This window comes from Erpetoichthys calabaricus, chromosome 1, assembly GCF_900747795.2.
Source record: "Erpetoichthys calabaricus chromosome 1, fErpCal1.3, whole genome shotgun sequence".
In the NCBI taxonomy this organism is placed as follows: Eukaryota; Metazoa; Chordata; class Cladistia; order Polypteriformes; family Polypteridae; genus Erpetoichthys; species Erpetoichthys calabaricus.
In genome coordinates, this window is record NC_041394.2 from 54,784,860 (window position 1) to 54,804,591 (window position 19,732).

Consider the following 19,732-nt stretch of genomic DNA (forward strand, 5'->3'; position numbering starts at 1 on the left):
AAGATTCTAACCTGAGCACATGCTGGCTCTTGTTACATACTAAATATGGCATGATTGAAGGACTAAAAGTGACTTTAAAACTTGACAATTAACACATTTTTTCTTGGTGCCCATTAACAGAAATAAATCTGCCTCCAGCTTTCAGCATTTTATCAGTTCCACACCATTATAGATTACTATTATTAAAAATGACACAAAACCTCTGAATGGTTTAAGAAATATTTATTTTAAAAAAATCACAAAAAAAGAAAAATGTGTACAAAGTGTCAAAATAGTCAAAACTGGAATTAACATCAAAAAACTGCATTATATACAAAAATATTATCTACAGCAGCTGTAGAAAAGGGCAAAACGCCCCATTCAACCTCAATATTAAATACATACAACTATTAACAGCCTCCACATATAAAACATAGTGTTTTATGTACATAATAGAAAGCGTATCTTGTGAGAAACAAAAACACTGGCAGTAGTGTCACTTTCTCACCCTATTTTAAATGCATGGCAGAATGGAGCAGACGTGAATGCAAAATAAAGAGCCGTTGCAGATGCTGTGCCAGTGTCCATTTACTGAATGGTGCCACGGTGCTTTTTGTCTGCAAGTCACAGGTGCATTTCGAAGGAGTTTTAATCGGGTTAATTAATGTTACATTGGGACAAAGTGACAGACAGTCAGATAAGCTGACAACTTTTTTTGGGTTGTTGCTTTTCTGTGGTTGCATGTACATGTTTAAGTCAAAATTGCTTTCAGTAAATTTATATACCAAATGCGTATAATTCAAACTTAATTTATTGAAATTTCTTTTAATGTAAGGTAGTGTGTTCTGCCACCTAAACCCTTTGTGAGTAATTCTGCCTAATGTATTTAAGGACAACCACAATCCTTATTGACTTACATGTTAGATTTTGCAGGCATCACTAGTTAATCTGTCAACTGCTTTGTAAAACACACCTTTGGACAATGATGTTAAGTGGTGGGGTGTTATACAGCTTTAATAAATTTTAAAGGTGGACCTGTAAATGTTTGGTTGACCTTAGTTTTTCATTTTAAACATAATGCATTCAGTTGTCAAAAGCATGAGCTTCAAAAAAAGTAATTTTCAGTGAGTGAAATAGGGAGTGAACTTTCACTCTTAATCTCTATTGTAGACTTTGAAAAACTCCCGATTCAGGAGTAGGCAGAAGCTAGGGCTTTACAAATTCTTCAATTGCTGAAGGCCAACCTTGGTTTGAGAGAATATTTAAAAGTGGGAGGTAGAGATGATCCCAGGCCACAATCCCAGGACCACATAGGCCATAGCATTAGGTGTCCTGCCAGTCTGTTTGGAGCAGGAACTCTAACTGGCATTGCTGCTTAAAAGTACTATTCAGACATCTCCTTCGAAGGAAAGACATTCAAACCACTTTTACGAGACTGAGATCTGATAATCCATGAATGGAAGGAGGAGGAAAGGGAAAAAAGTCACCGAAGCAGAGCACTAAATTGGTGGTGCATCAAGTCAAGAGTGATGCTGTGTGCATCTAGAAGTGTTGTTCCTCTGTGTGTCTTTAGGCGTAGTCTGCCAGAGCCTCAGCAATCAGACCAGCTCATCAAGTAGCGTCCCAATGCTTGGTGGCTGTTCTTGTGGTCCTCTTATTGGTTTGTTGCACATTGGACACACACATCGAACTTCTAGCCATTTCACCAAACACCTGAAAAACAAAGACTCACCGTTGTTAGTGATCTTCAGAGTCAGTGCCTTATATGTCTGTTGGCCAGCTAGCTTTAATATTGTAATTTGAAAGTGGCCACTTTTAACAGTATGGCAGAAGTCTCAGTAGCTATAAATTTGTGTCTCTGTACATTTTTGCAGCAATATTCCTTAGTGGTTATAGCTGATACAATTTAATAAGACCTGTAGACTCATGCTTTAAAATTAAGATGATTTACAAATAATTGGTCTGAAACAAATATACAGTAATATGAATATTAGTGTACATGTTTAGCTTTAATTAAACTTGTATGCAACAGTAATCTTGGTTACATTCTCAACAATAAGTAATGTTGGTTATAAAAAAGGAATGCTTCAAGTTCAATCCTTATCTCTAGTTTAAAAAAGATAATGGAATGTTTTGTTAAAAATAAGACAACAGAAATAAGCATGTATGAAAGTAATGCTCTAACTGACGGCCAACATTAATTTATGCTGAAGATGCTGACCTATGGTAAGGAGACGTTGGAAAAGATTTAAATGTTTACATTAACACGGCAGTTTAATCTTCCAGGCAGTTTGCAGAAGTGATTAGATATGGAAATAATGAAGTAAAGCTACATTTATGTGTAATTCTAGTCACACTGTTGCAAAAAAAAGACACAGCAGCTGTAGTTATCAAGAAAAACACACACTGACATAAATCAAAATAAACATGTGTGAAAAGTCTCATTAGTGTTTTTTTACAGAGGGTCAAAACAATTTGAAACTATTAAAATTAACAGTTAAAGAGCACTAGTATAGGAAAATGGAAATGCAGACAATGAACCCCATTGTCTCTATGTAGTATTATGCCTATAACCACCAGCGCATGTAAACATACTCTGTCATCATCAGCAGATGAGGGGCATGTAGGCAGAAAAACCAAAAGGTAAAAAAAAAGGTGTTAGGAAAAGAAATCAACAAATCTGATTTAAAAAGAACAGAATGGAAGGATGTGAGAGTAAGAAAGATGACAGTGAAGAAAAGTTGATATGGTCAAGAGAAAAAGCACAAGTATTGAGCTGGACAGAAATGTTAAACAAATGAAACAAGGAAGGTGAAGCCAGGGTAAGGGAAAGGAAACCCCTCGGTCATTTGATCAGCTTACTGTCTTTTAAGATTTCAAAATCATAAGCTAAAATGTCAGCTCCAGTATTTAGATTGTGCTAATATAACAGTTTAAAAAATTTCAAAAATGTCTTTAATTATACCGTATTGGCTGCAAACCTTTGAATATACTGTAAGCAGATACATACAAGCAGTCATCCACTTTCTGAATATGTTTTGTTCACGACTGGTTCACAGGAAGATAAGGCCTATGGTAGCAGAATTGGGTACAAGGAAAGGGTCAGCTCTGGATGGCATGTCAGTCCACTGCAAGGTACACTAATCTGCCTGTGCACACACACCCTCAATGCATATAATGTTCATTTCCAGTTGCCATTTAACCGAGCCTGCACATATGAGATGTGGCAGAAAACCAAAACATAACAATAAGCTAAGTAAAAACTAAGCTAAGCTGAAAAGTTGATCTGAAACTGTCATACAGTATGGTGACCACAGAGCTACCATTCCAAATAAATGCATTCTTAATTTGCATCTTATGATCTTAGGGCATTTTGTGTCTAAACACAAGGCATTATCAGAGTAGTCCATTTCCACAGTGTGACATAACTAATTTGCTATGAAGGCGGTCACTGGAAGGATCTTTTTTTTTTCTTTTTTTCTTTTTTTTTACAGTTTAACCTTTTTGTTTACTTTTTTGACATTTATACAGTAGATATCTCACCTCCTCCTCACCCAATCCTGTGAAGGCAATAAAAACCTCCAAGAGCTAACTGTCACAAGTAGTGCTTCAATGCCACTCGTATATCCCCTGGTAGGCTTGTGCATTGCGACTCACCTCCTGTGAAAGGCATGTTGGCATGGCAACACTCCCAGCTCATCTTTCACTTTAAAGTCTTCCAGGCAAACAGCACAGGTCTGCTATAGGAGAGAGGAATGGGTTGCAAGATGAGTGAAAATGTGACTAGACATACAGATTATCTATGCAGCTCACTTCAAACTCAACTTTTACAGCTCCCTCAGTTTACCTTTAAAATGGGACAAGGCTCACCATACACATGTTTACAAGAGGGAGTACTGCTATCAGGATTTCTGGAAACTAAACTCAACTGCTTGGTTTGACAAAGCACACAGAACAAATACTAAATATGAATTTTTGAGGAGAATTTTATGTCCTATAAGTTTATAATAAAGATTAAAAAAGAGTGCATCTCAAATTCAAATTCTAATCAGTGTTACAGATGTTCCTATGATTAAGTTATAGATTGCTGTATAATGAATGACAAAGTGTGCATGTGTGCACCAAAAACGTCATTGCCGTTTTCTTGCTATGCTGAAATTAACAATACTAGGCATTGATCTTAAAAGAGATTTTGAAGAAATGGGGAACAAAGCTGAGCATCTGGAAGTATCCAGAAAACATTATTATTATGAGTAATGTGGTAGAGGGTATTTGTTTGTTTGTTTATTTTGGACAGCTGTTTTAACAACATACCACTGGTAAACTAATCTCAGCTCTCATGAAAGCATCTGTATAAACAAATAAAGATGCTACAATTTTAAAAATATGAGGCAAACCATTTATTTCTCAAAAAATGCTCACGTCTGTATTTCCATTATACAAACCTTTAGCACAGAAATGGTCACAAGAGTTATTTGACATGATGATAAAATTGTACAAATCAACAGTGCAACTGCAGAATGTCAAGCACCTGTGTGGGAATACTGTCTGTACTGCTCCTAATAATGCTCTGAAAATCATTTTTTTGCATAAATACTTTAGGATATTGGTAATAGATGAGGGAATATTGAATAAACTGTTGCAGTTGAAGCAGATGAATGAGTTCTAATTGACAAAAAAAACTACTTGTAAACTGGTGGCTTACGCCTCACCTCACACTCACTGTGGTACAGAGTAAGTCACTTAAAGTCCTTGTGCTCTCCACTGTAGCAAGGTTTTGTTACTATTACAGAGTTAGAATGGGGACCTGTTACAAGGGCAATGTAGTGATGCCAGCCACTCACACTGAAATGGGCCAATAACAGCATCTGAGACTGAAGCACTATTCTTTCTATTTCTCACTCCACAAAACAATGGGGAATGTTAACGTCATGGATTTAAGTCTAAGGTGAAGACCAGTCTGTGTCACAAAATCCCTTTAACATCCTCCTACACACTTTCCAGTACGTCTGATTCACTGCAGGTTCCTATATCACTTACAAACAGCCATTAGAAGCGAGTTACTTTTCTGCTTGGAAACCCTTGTTGCCATTCATTAGATAGCTCTTTATCAAGAAATCTAAAAATGATTTGCACACAGACGAAGCAGATCATGTTACTTAAATGTTCTTTTTTGTGTCCCTATGTTTTAAATAAACCTGATTTACTCTTACTTTTTAATGTACAGTATACTGCAGCATCTTTATATATTTTTTCCACCTCATCTCTCATCTATCACCTTTTTAGCTTGTATATTTCTTTTTCATATTATCTGCAGTTTTCCATTCTATATAACATTTTCCTCTTTCCTCTTCCCATGTAGTACACATAACCCAGTTCCATTCATCAGAACTGATTTCATAACTTTTCAGTATACCTCCAAGCAGAATCAAACAGACATAGCTGTAGAGAGCTACATAGTGCTTTTATAGCAAGTATCTGAAAATTAACAGTTTGCTTAATCAGACTCCTGCTCAGTTTCAATTTTTGTTTAGGCCTCCTAAAAAATACAAACACAGTTCTGTCTTGTGTTGCGGCTGTTGTTGAAATGACTGTTCAAATAATGCTGGAAATTATTTCATGGTGATGGATAAAGTATAATTTATTTTGTAGTTGTCAGTTTGTTCCTAAAGGGAACTTGGGCACCATCCTCTGTGAGGAACTAAAAAATAATCAATGTTACAATACTCTTTGTTGATTGTTTGCACAAGGCGTAAAAACAGTTTTAATTTTACCATTTAACGTGTCAGCATGTTCTCTGCTATAGTGTAATCAAAACTGACAGCAACGCACAGACAATCAACATTTTTAAATTCAAAAGTGCTGTAGAATTAATTTAGTTTTGGACATAATGCTTTTTAGAGGTAAAAGGTGGAATGAATTAAAGGTTGACCACAGCAGACATCTTACTGTTGTTGCAATAATTAGCCACAAACGGGAGGAAGGTACTTGTAATCGCTTACTGTTTGCTTATCTCTGGTTAGGAGTGGGCAAGAAATAAAACTTAAATTCAAATTAATATATATAAGGTAAAACAATATGAAATATTCCATAGATGCACTGCAGGAAGTAATTTAACGTGGAATAGTCATGGACAGGACACACAATTTTAAATCTGTTTGTAGATGTAGAACTTATAATTCAAGGAAAAACAATGAGTAGATAAAACCCTGTGTAAGAGTAAACATGGTCTTACAATTATAAATAACAAAATACTGTAGACATGATACCTAGAATGTTAAGTTCTTATAAATGCTGTAATATGTGAATAAAGTATACTATATAATTAAGCAAAAAATATCTGAGTAGTTTCAGAGAAAACCTGCAAGTGTTTCAGGACTGAATTTGTCCACTGCTACCTTAAAGCATTAGTTTCCTTGACAACAGGGACATTCGCCTCACACAGAGGAGAGCACGCTAACAGCATTTTCTGCTTGTTTTTTCCTTCTACTACATGTAATGTCAAATTATTTATGCTATTGTGGAACAGGGCAGTTGGCTATTTCTTCTGAAAGTGTACCAGCTGACTATAAAAGAAAGTGTTTTTCTTTTAACTTTTCAGTATACATACCATAATATTCCCTGGTACTGGTTGCTGGAATATATTAGCTGATATTTCAGAAGGAAAGTGATTACAAAGTACCAAATTGTAAAAAATATATTTCTATGGTCCAATATGCCATTTTACAGCAGTATTATAAAAATGCTACCTTCAAAAGCTAGGCCAAAATTCCAGTAACATTAAGCTTAATTTATTATTTTTTACCAGTATGCAAACTCTTCAGGATAAACTAGAAACAAAAATGATGGAAGAGATTCTTACCCCATGAAGATTTAATTTCCTTGCATCACCTTTCAACACAACCTGAAAGATAAAGGCACAATGTTGGCATGAATGAAGAGACTGCACAGACCTTAGGTACTGCTTGTGTAGAAATGCACTTTTACTTAATTAATTTAACTTGCACTTAAAAGAAAGAAAGCAGTCTAAAATGTATTTTCTCAAATTTCTGTCTAATGTAATCATGCTACCTCAATGGGTAAATTACTGCATTGGCACAGAAATTTGGCTTTGATAAATTTGAGCTCTTTAGTGGCACTTGCCTGCACTTGATGCTTTTGCTAAGTCAGCTCCACTCTCTGTTCATGAACACTGTGAAATCTGCCTAAACAAATTAACTTGTGGTGATCTCCACATCAGGTACCTTGTAGCATCTCTATAAAATACTTAACATGCCACTGCAACTTCTATACATAATAGATACTAAACTCAAGACACAAACAATGTGGCAAAAACCTAAACTAACAGTCAAAACAAGCATCACTTGTACTTCCAGGATACCCTAGTAATGTCTTCCATTCAGATGAATATCACATAATTGTCATTTGCAGTGGCTTAAGAAATTCTACCTCCATTTTAAACAAAATAAAACCCTAACCAATCAGGCTTTATGTGAAAGTTCTAAATTAGCTCCTAGGTAAACTAAAATCAAAGAACCCCCAGGCAGGTCCTACTGAATGAGAGTCACTGAACCTCCAAAATATACTTTTTTTTGGAAAACTTCACTGCTGTTGCACAAACTTTTAGTGGTTCTCAAACCTTATCTCTCTATTATAAAAAAAAAATCCTGAAAGGAGATGAGACATGATTTTCCCAGAGAGACACTTTCACGTCCCGCGATACGAGACTTTGTGCCAAGTGATTTAACCACGCCCGGGGCCGGAAATAAAAGACAAAGAGTAGATGACAAAGTAGAATGTTGTAAACAATTCAAAAACGTTGGCTCAGTACAAATGCAGAGCAGGTTACAGATAATGGAAGTACAAAAATTTGAAAGTCTCAAAAAAAAGATAGTAAAAATCACATTAGCGCAAACAAACGGAAATTATTATTCTGTGAAATAACGGAACAGTGAAAAGAGATCGAATATATGGACATAGGTGATATGACAGAAGTATGTAGATATTGTTTGGCTTTAAACTTTAAGTCGGAGACTTGTAGATCGTCTAATTCATTTTGCCATCAGGGAAAAGTAGTGTTTCTTCCAAATGAAGAGGCCTATCTGTGAGAATTAAAAGTTTTATTGTTTGGTGAAAGTGAAATCCAAATACGTGAGCGACAGAGATGCGAAGTTGCTGCCACATAGCGTTTGGGGTGGAGTGGTTGGTGAGCAAAGCGAGCAGGGGGCAAAGCCCCCTAGTTATCAAAAAAATTATTCAGTGCCTTTCCAGAGACCGATCAAGCTACCCTGTCACAATAAATTATTTAGCATGTAATATTTTCTGGTAATTGACTTCAGAAAATAAATTATGAGAAATGCAGAAGAAAATATTAGTATAATGGGTGGGTTGGGGGTAGGGTTTGGAAGAATAAAAGAATTAGGAAAAAAACAAATAGTAAAATTAAACAGCAATTATGAAGGATGAGCAAGATAAAAAGAAAAAAGAATCCATAAAAGGAGTTACTTTTTAAACAGTGTCCTTACCTCCTTATATCCAAACCGTTCATTCTGTGCCTGATGTCTCAGTTTGCTGAAAAAGAAAGATGGATTGATTGAATGTGTAATGCTGATACATAACCTTTATATCTGTTTTCTGATATGCTGGTGTCTGTTTGGTGTTTTACACAAGTACATTGTGCTCTAGTTCCCCCTCAGCCTTCCAATGTCATTTTAATTCATGTTAAGAGATTTGAATATGCATTAATTGTTAAGGAGCTAACTGGCACTTAGTTTGCTGACAGTTTTCATTTTCATAGCAGCAGTAGCAGCTGGTGGTCCAAAAAGCAGAAAGAGGTGAATCCAAAAATTTCTGGCAAGGTACCAATCTTTTAACTTATTGATGAAAAGACTTCTGAAACTCTTTAAGAAAATATATTGCAAACAATTGAAAGTGCTAATAAAATATCTTATTTGTGAAACCCATTACTTAATTCTGCCTTTTTGCAGCCTAACATTTTGATATATTATCCTCATTGCTGTTTAATACATTCCCCATTGAATGAAATGTGCTGAATTGCATGTAGTTTACTAGTCTAATTTTTTGTTTCAGTTGTAAACTCTTAAATTCATTGTAAAACACGTTTTAATAGTTACTGCTTTGAAAGATGCTACATACAATAAAGGGTGAGTGACTGAGAGCTATCAATACCAACAACACGATAGTAATAAAAAGGATATCACAATGCGCCATACCATTAATATAATTCATTTTATAATAAAATCAGAAGTAAAAAAGAAACCACCTACTCACAAATTTCCTAAGGTTACAATGAAATGAGTCAGTGTTGCAATGCAAATAGTATGTAAGTGCTGCTCAAATAAATTACTTTAAGAAATCGCTCTTCATGCAAGTTAACATGGATAGAATATGTTAAGAAACCCTATATAACAGTATAAGGACCTTACATATTTATTCAGAAGGTTACCCTGTTAATTCCATTTTGATTTTTGCTCCACATGCTTTCCATCAGCTTCCACCTCATTATAGGCACCGTGCTTTAACCTATATTTTTAATCTGATCTATTGAAAAGACATAACAAAAGCCTTTTAGTGTCAATATTTTACTTTTGTCTTGTTATTTTTAAACTCAGCTATTGTCTTTTGTACTTTGGTGCATTCTTGTTTACTGTTATCAAACACAATGGCAAACGGGTCTGAAAATGCCCTTCATTGGTAGGGAAAGAAACTTACTCATCCTCTTTAATGTTAACAATTTTTAGCAGGATAGGTTGACTGGCAGCTATAAAGTCACCCTTTCTGTGTATCTATGGATGGGTGAGTGTGTCCTATGATGAACTGATGTATATTCCTGTGTTGGCTCCTGTCTTGTAAGCAATGCACAGTTTAATAGGCCCTGGCATCCAAACAAAAACTACCTGAATAAAAAAATATAAATGACCTGGAATACACTTCCCCTTAAATTGCAACATTGTCCTTCGAGTATGTGCCTGACTCTTTAACTTGATGAATTCTGCTATATCAGTGTTACCAATTTTGTTCACTAGGTCCCCACTAATGTTTAAGATGAAAAAGGTTTGTTTCCTTTATTCTAAAACAGTAATTGAAGAGATGAATGGGTGTGTAGATGAATGTGAAGGAAACTGTAGGAGACAGACTGCCAGCCTGGGTAATGACTTGTCACTGGATAATCACTTGTGCTATCTCCAATTGAAACACTTTGTTTTTGTTTTTACTTCTTGTTATCATACATTTTTTCTGCTATCTGAAGTTCATGTACAATTTTCTTTCCTTTTAATATTAAATGTTGGTGTTCTGTTATGTGCATTTCCTGAACATTTTCAGTTTTTTGCTTTATTTTTTCACCTTGTTTTGAAGGTCTGTAAATTGGTGTTAGGAGGAGCGAAGATCTACATATTGAAGCTTAAGGACTGAATCACTCTATCAAAAAAGTCAATTCTCTCTGAAACATAATTTGAGATTAATACATTTTAATTAAAATTAGTACTGAAGGGAATAAATTCCCAGTTGGCCAGTTCTCAGGAATAAACTAATTTAGAAATAGAGTAACAGTGCACTATACTTCTAACTATAAATCTGTGTTTATAACACTTTAGTATTCAAGTTGGGTTTGATCTAATCAGATAGAACAATTAATCTTAAAATCTTTCATTGTGACTTAGAAACACAGTGATAAAGCTAGCACAATTGTAATATTTGAAATATGCCAGTCAGCCTCCTAGCATTATCACTAGTATTCACAAATCAATAGTATGTCTGCACTGTGTATCACAGAAACAAAGAAAATCAATAAACAGCTAAACTCATATATATTCTTGTGCTTTATACATATTACTCATACTTCATAATTTTAGAATCTTTCTTTTCTTACTGTTGGCTCTCATAATAGGGGTTGACTAAGGTTTATTACTGCTGACACAGGGAGGAATTCTACTTTGCTGTAGTTTTGAATGTGGCATGGTTGTTGGTGCCAGACAGAATAGTCTTGAGTTTTTCAGAAACTAGTGATTTACTGGGATTTTCACACACAAATATCTTTGGGGTAAACAAAGCATTGTCTGAAAAAGGGAAAATATTCAGTGAGTTGCAGTTCTCTGAGTGAAAATGGCTTGTTAATGCCAGAGGTCAGAGAAGAATGGCCAGACTGGTTCAAGCTGATAGAAAGATAACAGTAACTCAAATGACCACTCGTTACAACAGAGGTATGCAGAATAGCATCTCTGAATGCACAACACATCGAACCTTGACGCACATGGGCTACAGCAGCAGGAGACCACACCGGGGGCCACTCCTGTCAGCTAAGAACAGGAAACTGAGGCTGCAATTCACACAGGCTCACCAAAATTGTTGTCCTAGTCTAACAAATGATTAATTTCTGCTGTGGATTCAGATGGTAGAGTCAGAATATCAACGGTTCAGGCTGCTGGTGGTAGTATAATGGTGTGGGGAATACATTCTTGGCACACTTTGGGTCCATTAGTATCAACAGAGCATTGTTTAAATGTTACAGCCTACCTGAGTATTGTTGCTGACCATGATCATCTCTTTATGACTGCAGTGTACCCATCTTCTGATGGCTACTTTCAGCAGGATAATACACCACGTCACAAATTTGAAATCATCTCAAACTGGTTTCTTGAACATGACAATGAGTTCACTGTACTTAAATGGCCTCCACAGTCACCAGATCCCAATCCAATAGAGCACCTTTTGCATGTGGTGGAACAGGAGATTTGCATCATGGATGTGTAGCCACCAAATCTACAGCAACTGCATGATGCAATCACTACAATATGGACCAAAATCCAGCACCTTGTTGAAACTATGCCACAAAGAATTACTGCAATTCTGAATGGCAAAATGGGATCCAACCTGATACTAGAAAGGTGAACCTAATAAAGTGACTATATTACTTCTGATACTATGAGCATGAAATTTTCACAAATACATGCTTTAAGTATGTTTCAGGAGCCCATTCCTAAATTGAATCCTTATTATTTAAAGACTCTGCACTTCCATGTGCCACCACTAGAAGGAAGGTAAGAGTCCATACAGCACTAAGGCTACAATACTCTACTTTAAAATGCAGCACATCACCAAAAGTTATAGATTTACACATTTTTGCCTGTAAGAGCCCAATTTAACCTGTCAATTAATAATCTAAATAATAAATTGGAATAATCTGCAGAATTGAATTAAAATACCTATAATGTATTTTAAATAGATGTGTTGACATCTTTGGGTTTCACATGAATTGGTAATGACTATTAGTGAGCGAACCCCATGGAGTTTGCCTCTCTGAGTTTGTTGAAATCATATAAATGTCTGAGAACTTCGCTGAACTCAGTGAAATGCATTAAAATCAATGGGGAAGGAGATGTCTAACAACTATGAACAACTGGTTATCGTGGACAAAATTATCATTTGTGCTGTGAAGCAGTAATGCTGATAACTACACCACTGTGTGTCAAACCACAAGATGCAGATGGAACAATAACCATAAACAAAATATAACAAATGGCCACAAACTAGCAGTACACTGGACAAAGCGTTGTGTAAGAATGGCTCATTCTATTATTTGAAGTCACCACTCCAGGTGCAGGTAGAATGTCTTTTTGGTTTCCTATGTAATATAATAATTGTAATAAATCATTCCTTATTATTACTTCATAGGGTCTCCCGTGTTTTTGATGATGGGGGGAGGGCGACTTTAAGGCTTGTTTTAACTCCTTGTTTTGGCACATGGCTAAGTATGAATGCAAATTAGCCATACGGTGCTGGCTGCCAGCCACAGGGATCAGTGTTATATACCTGGTGGCAATACTCATAATATTCTCATTATGGTCAGCTAATGTACTCCACAAGTGATAATACTTTTAAGTTTTTCACTTTTTTTTAATGTATCATGCATGCACAAAGCCAGAAAACAGGAGAAATCTGTGCATATCTACTATAGCTCTGTGATGTCGCCTGGCCTTGCAAAGCATTATGGTAATACTGGGAGAAAAAAAAGCCTGCCAATGACAAATTTCCAAAAAAATATTGGACGACGAAGGAGGTCACTGGTGAATGCAACATAAAAATGCTTTGGTGAATTTCGACAATTATCAGGTAAGTAAGACAGAAATTTCAAGGTAAGGTAGTAATACTTGCTAATCAAATCGCTGGAGAGAGGCAACATGTTGCACATTGATTAGCACATGCAAGTAAAACTTCCACTGTACAGTGTACAGTAAAGGAATGCACAGAACTAAATGATCATAAACTACTACCTGACTATTACTATCAACCAGGTTCAATTCTTAACATTATAACTTTTTACTTTACATTCTTTAAAACTGTGGTTTACAATCAAAACACAGTTGGCTGCATGATGATTAAAAAAGAATATTTTACTGTTTTTTTTTACTTGTCTGATAATATGATTTAGTACTTTAATATTGAAATAATGAAATCAGAGGGCGGTACGGTGGCGCAGTGGTAGCGCTGCTGCCTCACAGTTAGGAGACCCGGGTTCGCTTCCCGGGTCCTCCCTGTGTGGAGTTTGCATGTTCTCCTCGTGTCTGCGTGGGTTTCCTCCGGGTGCTCCGGTTTCCTCCCACAGTCCAAAGACATGCAGGTTAGGTGGATTGGTGATTCTAAATTGGCTTGGTGTGTTTGTGTGTGTCCTGCGGTGGGTTGGCACCCTGCCCGGGATTGGTTCCTGCCTTGTGCCCTGTGTTGGCTGGGATTGGCTCCAGCAGACCCACGTGACCCTGTGTTCGGATTCAGCGGGTTGGAAGATGGATGGATGAAATCAGATACTACATATATACCACATTATAGTATGAGCAAATAAGGATCACTAAAACCAAATGTCACTGAAAAGATTATGTTATATTTAGGAGGCTTCTTGCTACTTTGTCACACTGTTACTTCTTCACCCTTAAATATCAAAACATGTAACAGCAGAAGTGGGGTGGAGAGAAACCAAGAATTTCTTTCTCTAAAAAATGGTGGTAGGAATTTAAAAAAACACCAAATCATAGTTAAGATAGATAATCTGGCAATTTAAAAATGGATACAGATGATATTAGGATACATTAGCTGTGAGGTCTTATAAATGTAGCTATTACGTATTTTTATTTTGAAGTGTGTTGCCAAGTAAAGGTACAGTAGTTTACACTCTATCACAGCAATGCTAAATGGAATTGTACAAGCTATGGTGGCTTGCAAGGTGTAAAATACATTTCCCTCATATACTTTCAGGTCCTGTCACCCAATTTTTCTTTAGCACTTAGCTTATCAGACTTTTAGTCTATCAGTACCTCAATGAGCTAAGATGGCAAATAGCTGGGTCTAGGGAGTTGCCTAAATCAATTCCCACTGCCATGTTCTCCTGCAACCTTAGCAACCCTATAACAACCTAAGGGAGAAGTTATACTGCCACTGTCCTGGGCGGAGTGGTAGCTCTGAGGCTAAGGATCTGCGCTGGTATCCCGAAGGTTGCTGGTTCGAATCCCCGTCACTGTCAAAAGAGATCCTACTCTGCTGGACCCTTGAGCAACACCCTTAACACTCAATTGCTCCAGGGGCGCTGTACAATGGCTGACCCTGCGCTCTGACCCCAAGGCGTATGCGAAAACTAACAAATTCCTAATACGAGAAATTGTATAAGGCGAAATAAAGAACAAAAAAAAAAAACCTAGACACTTCTCTAGTGGAGTCACAGCAAGGCACAGATAGATCTGCCTTAAAATGGTGCCCTTTTAAATCCCTAAAAAGGGCTAGGATTTACGTGAAGTCCTACATTGTTATGTAAGTACTGTGTATGAAGACTGCATTCTAGAAATGTCTGAGCAGAGAACGCCACAGAACTTATAGCTGAAGAAGGTAAGTGTTTGAAGACATTTTCAAAAGCTAAAGCCTAAGTCCAGGGTGTATTTTCGACAGCTTAAGTTTAGAGGGAGAGATACGTGATGTAGTATTTTGGACTGAAATAGACTGTCTCCAGAGGCAGGTGGAATGTCTTCAGTCTACTGCTGACATCAACTCATTCTATGAGAATTAAATGTAAATCCTGTCTCAGATTATCAGATTATCAAAAAGCACCCTTTATCAGTTATGTGTCTTTGTAATAAAGCTTCCATAATTGATAAAGTGTTAAAATCAGGAAAGTTAGCAAATGTATAAAACTTTTAGTAAAATATCTGATTTGCATGTAATTGAAAAAATGTGAGAAATTTTACACAAAACACATTTGTTTATATAATGCACGTATATCATTGGTACAGGTATACAAGTCTTTGGAGAGTGTGCTATATTTTGAAAGGTTTGTATTTAGTTAGGGGGAAAATGTATGGTTGATTTGTAAAGCTGCAATTGATGGTAACATTTTCATCAGAAAAATTTCTTGCTTCGCTACTGAGTATGTTGTAAAGGATTCCTCACTTCAAGCAGGTATGTTATGAATTGGTCTAATCTATATGTAGGTGTTGAATCTTGTACCCATAATGGATTTATTTACTTGCACTTTTCTAATCCCATTTGCCTATTTTAGTCTTTAATTGGATCCGTCCTAGTTCCCTTTCTAAACCTTCTCCTACTCTCAGGTTAGTACATTCTCCTAATACATTAATGCCCAATTTTCAGAACAGTACTCATTAACAGCTTCTGTGCATGGAGATGCTTCTCCAACTCTCAGCAGAAAGAAAAGTTGAATTAGAAACTTTACTAAAGTCCAACCTGTCTCTGTGTCCTTATGTTTTGTACATTATAAGGTACAATATTATATATAGCTTGATGTTGTCTGGTTAACTGGGGTGAAAAGGGCAAAACAATTGCTCAAAAGCAACATTTTTGAAAATGCAATCTATAAATCTCTTGAGCTGTTTAAATGTTTTGATCACCATAACCAGTTACATAAAACAAATTAGCAAACTGCCACTAATGTAAGAATAAAAATTAAGAGAAAGACAACCTATGGCTGTCCAGAACAGTAGCACACTGTCTGGAAAGAGGTCTTTTTTCCTCTTATTCATTAAAGAAACATTAAATGGCTTGACAAAAATATATTCTGAACTGTGTCTCAAAAGCAAAATGTTCTCCTATACTAATTCCTTCACATTATATGGCTAAAGTTTAAATATAATAAGACCGTCTTCCCCTATTTTAAAGGTGTGTACCTTGGCAACAGACAGTACCTGCTCTGAGAAGCACATCCACTGTTTTTTTTTTAGTTTTTTTTTTTTTAGTTTTAGATTATTTAGTTTTTCTTTGAAAACCTCTTTTTCTACATGCAGGTAGTAATGGTGATGTGTTTAACAGTTCTCGTAGGGGTCCATTTAATAAGTGAGCATGACCTATTCACAGTTGGTTATTATGTCTGGCCCTTCAGGACCTTAAACTTGGAATAAACAAGCTTAAGAAATTGACAGATAAGTTGTGTGAGTTTTTGGGACACATACAGTCATATGAAAAACTTTGGGAACCCCTCTTACTTCTTTGGATTTTTGTTTATCATTGGCTGAGCTTTCAAAGTAGCAACTTCCTTTTAATATATGACATGCCTTATGGAAACAGTAGTATTTCAGCAGTGACATTAAGTTTATTGGATTAACAGAAAATATGCAATATGCATCATAACAAAATTAGACAAGTGCATAAATTTGGGCTGCCAAAAAGAGATATTACATAAATACTTAGTTGAGCCTCCTTTTGCAAATATAACAGCCTCTAGATGCCTCCTATAGCCTTTGATGAGTGTCTGGATTCTGGATGGAGGTATTTTTGACCATTCTTCCATACAAAATCTCTCCAGTTAAATTTGATGACTACCGAGCACAGAGGACTGTGATGGCCATTCCAGAACATTGTACTTCTCCCTCTGCATGCCTTTGTAGATTTCGAACTGTGTTTTGGGTCATTGTCTTGTTGGAATATCCAACCCCTGCATAACTTCAACTTTGTGACTGATGCTTGAACATTATCCTGAAGAATTTGTTGATATTGGGTTGGATTCATCCGACCCTCGACTTTAACAAGGGCCCCAGTCCCTGAACTAGCCACACAGCCCCACAGCATGATGGAACCTCCACCAAATTTGACAGTAGGTAGCAGGTGTTTTTCTTGGAATGCGGTGTACTTCTTCCGCCATGCAAAGCGCTTTTTGTTATGACCAAATAACTCAATTTTTGTCTCATCAGTCCAAAGCACTTTGTTCCAAAATGAATCTGGTTTGTCTAAATGAGCATTTGCATACAACAAGCGACTCTGTTTGTGGCGTGAGTGCAGAAATGTCTTCCTTCCCATCACCCTGCCATACAGATGTTCTTTGTGCAAATTGAATTGTAGAACAATGTACAGATACACCATCTGCAGCAAGATGTTCTTGCAGGTCTTTGGAGGTGATCTGTGGGTTGTCTGTAACCATTCTCACAATCCTGTGCATATGCCGCTCCTGTATTTTTCTTGGCCTGCCAGACCAGGGTTTAACAGCAACTGTGCCTGTGGCCTTCCATTTCCTGATTACATTCCTTACAGTTGAAACCTCTGAGATAGCTTTTTGTAGTCTTCCCCTAAACCATGAGACTGAACAATCTTTGTTTTCAGATCTTTTGAGAGTTGCTTTGATGATCCCATGCTGTCACTCTTCAGAGGAGAGTCAAGGGGAAGCACAACTTGCAATTGACCACCTTAAATACCTTTTCTCATGATTGGACACACCTGTCTATGAAGTTCAAGGCTTAACGAGCTAATCCAACCAATTTGGTGTTGCAAGTAATCAGCACTGAGCAGTTACATGCATTCAAATCAGCAAAATTACAGGGGTATCCAAGTTTTTGCACAAGCAGCTTTTCACATTTGATTTAATTTCATACAACTAAATATTGCTTCACTAAAAATCTTTGTTTGGAAAACACCCCAGTGCTGAGATGTTCCTAGGAAATGAAAGACATACCACTTATCTTTTTTCTTGAAAGTAGAGTAAATTATTATGCAGGCTGAGAGGGGTTCCCAAACTTTTTCATATGACTGTATTGTCATTTATATATGTTATCACTGGGGTTTGGACCGTGGCACAATGCATCAAAACTCTAAGAGACTAGGTTGAAATCCCAGCCAGCCCCTGCCTGTATGAGCACATTGTCTCTGTGTCTAGCCTAAAGACATTCATGTTAGAATAACGTGCATCCATAAAGTGACTTGGTTTAGGTGAATGCATGACCATGCCCTGTCTGGGACTAACATTTCTATCATGCATCAAATGGATTTTTGTTATTTTCCTTTAACAGTAAGTATCATACGCAAGGTCTCCATAGACAGTCCACTTCAGAAACTTTCATTGACTACTTTTAGATATCAAAGAAACTAATTTTTAAATGAAGGCAGGAATTCATTTTGATTAAAACATGCATTTCAGGAAAAGCTTGGAGCTACCGTGGCTTGATGTTTCAGCAATATTGAAAGTAATTTAAGATTACAGGGATGCAGCTAATTTAATACACTTAAAAAAAATAAAAACATTTCTCTTACTTATACTCATGTGAATAAATTGCAAAAAATTTCTTTCCTAAGATTGGTTTGAAATGGCTCAGTCAGTACACTTGAAGAAAGGTTTTGGGGAACAAAGCTACTTCTATTATTGCATATACACACTGGGTGAAAGCAAAGCTTATTTTCTGTCTCAAATATAATACAGTCCATTATCCTTTTTAAATATACCTTCTGTGGTCTAAGACCTAAAACAACAGATATGAAATACACATGCAGAGCTTGCTTTAGCAGTGAGATATGTTTTGTCCCTCCAATTTGCATTCCTGAATACACAAAAGACTGGTAAGTTATTTCAATTGCAGGGCAGAAACTTGTCTTTCTGCAGCATGTACATAGCACAGCTGAACATCAACTAAATATATGGTAGCTAAACTGATTTCCATATTGGATAACAGCAGTGTTAATTAAGGCAATGTTTCTATAGACCTTGTCAGATGAAGAGGCGCCAAAAATGAAAAAAATGCTTGAATATTATTACCACTCATGCATCTATGATGGCCACAGAGACAGGCATTCAATGGTGAAGCTTCATCTTAAAAATTAGTATATGAAACTAAGCATCCTGATGCCAGCATAGAAGAGAGTTTCCCCGCCACCCATAATTACAGCAGCCCATGTAAGCAGAGAACTGAGGAGACTTCGTGCCAGCAAAGCAGTGGGTCCAGATGGAGTATTGCCACGACTGTTGAAGGCCTGTGCGTTGGAGCTGGGAAGTCCTCTACAGCTCATCTTCAACCTGAGCCTGGAACAGGGGAGAGTCCCGAGGCTTTGGAAAACATCTTGCATCACCCCAGTCCTAAAGGTATCACACCCTGGTGAGCTGAATGACTTCAGGCATGTTGCCCTGACGTCACATTTGATGAAGACCATGGAGCGGCTGCTACGTCATCACCTGAGGCCACAGGTCCGCCATGCCCTCGACCCTCTGCAGTTCGCATACCAGGAGAAGGTGGGAGCGGTAGGTACCGTCATCTACATGCTACACTGATCCCTCTCCCACTTGGACAGAGGCAGTGGTGCAGTAAAAATTATGCTTCTGGATTTCTCTAGCACCTTCAACACCATCCAACCTCTGCTCCTTAGGGACAAGCTGACAGAGATGAGAGTAGATTCATACCTGGTGGCATGGATCGTGGACTGCTTTACAGACAGACTTCAGTATGTGCGTCTCGGGAACTGCAGGTCTGACATTGTGGTC

General features: G+C 36.9%; 1 protein-coding gene across 3 annotated transcripts in view; it reads right to left on the minus strand.

The window, feature by feature from the left end:
* Positions 1–206: 206 nt before the first annotated feature.
* rnf122 (ring finger protein 122) overlaps positions 207–19,732 on the minus strand; it is a 122,719-nt gene continuing 103,193 nt past the window's right edge. For 2 of the 3 annotated variants that reach the window (XM_028799695.2, XM_051928436.1), the window contains 4 exons: positions 8,505–8,550; positions 6,842–6,883; positions 3,637–3,719; positions 207–1,692 (listed from right to left, as the gene is read on the minus strand). In XM_028799695.2, the coding sequence (XP_028655528.1) occupies positions 1,578–1,692; positions 3,637–3,719; positions 6,842–6,883; positions 8,505–8,550 (286 nt within the window). In that variant the 3' untranslated portion in view covers positions 207–1,577. The remainder of the gene's footprint in view (positions 1,693–3,636; positions 3,720–6,841; positions 6,884–8,504; positions 8,551–19,732) is intronic. The other variant, XM_028799707.2, reaches the window with a different exon arrangement.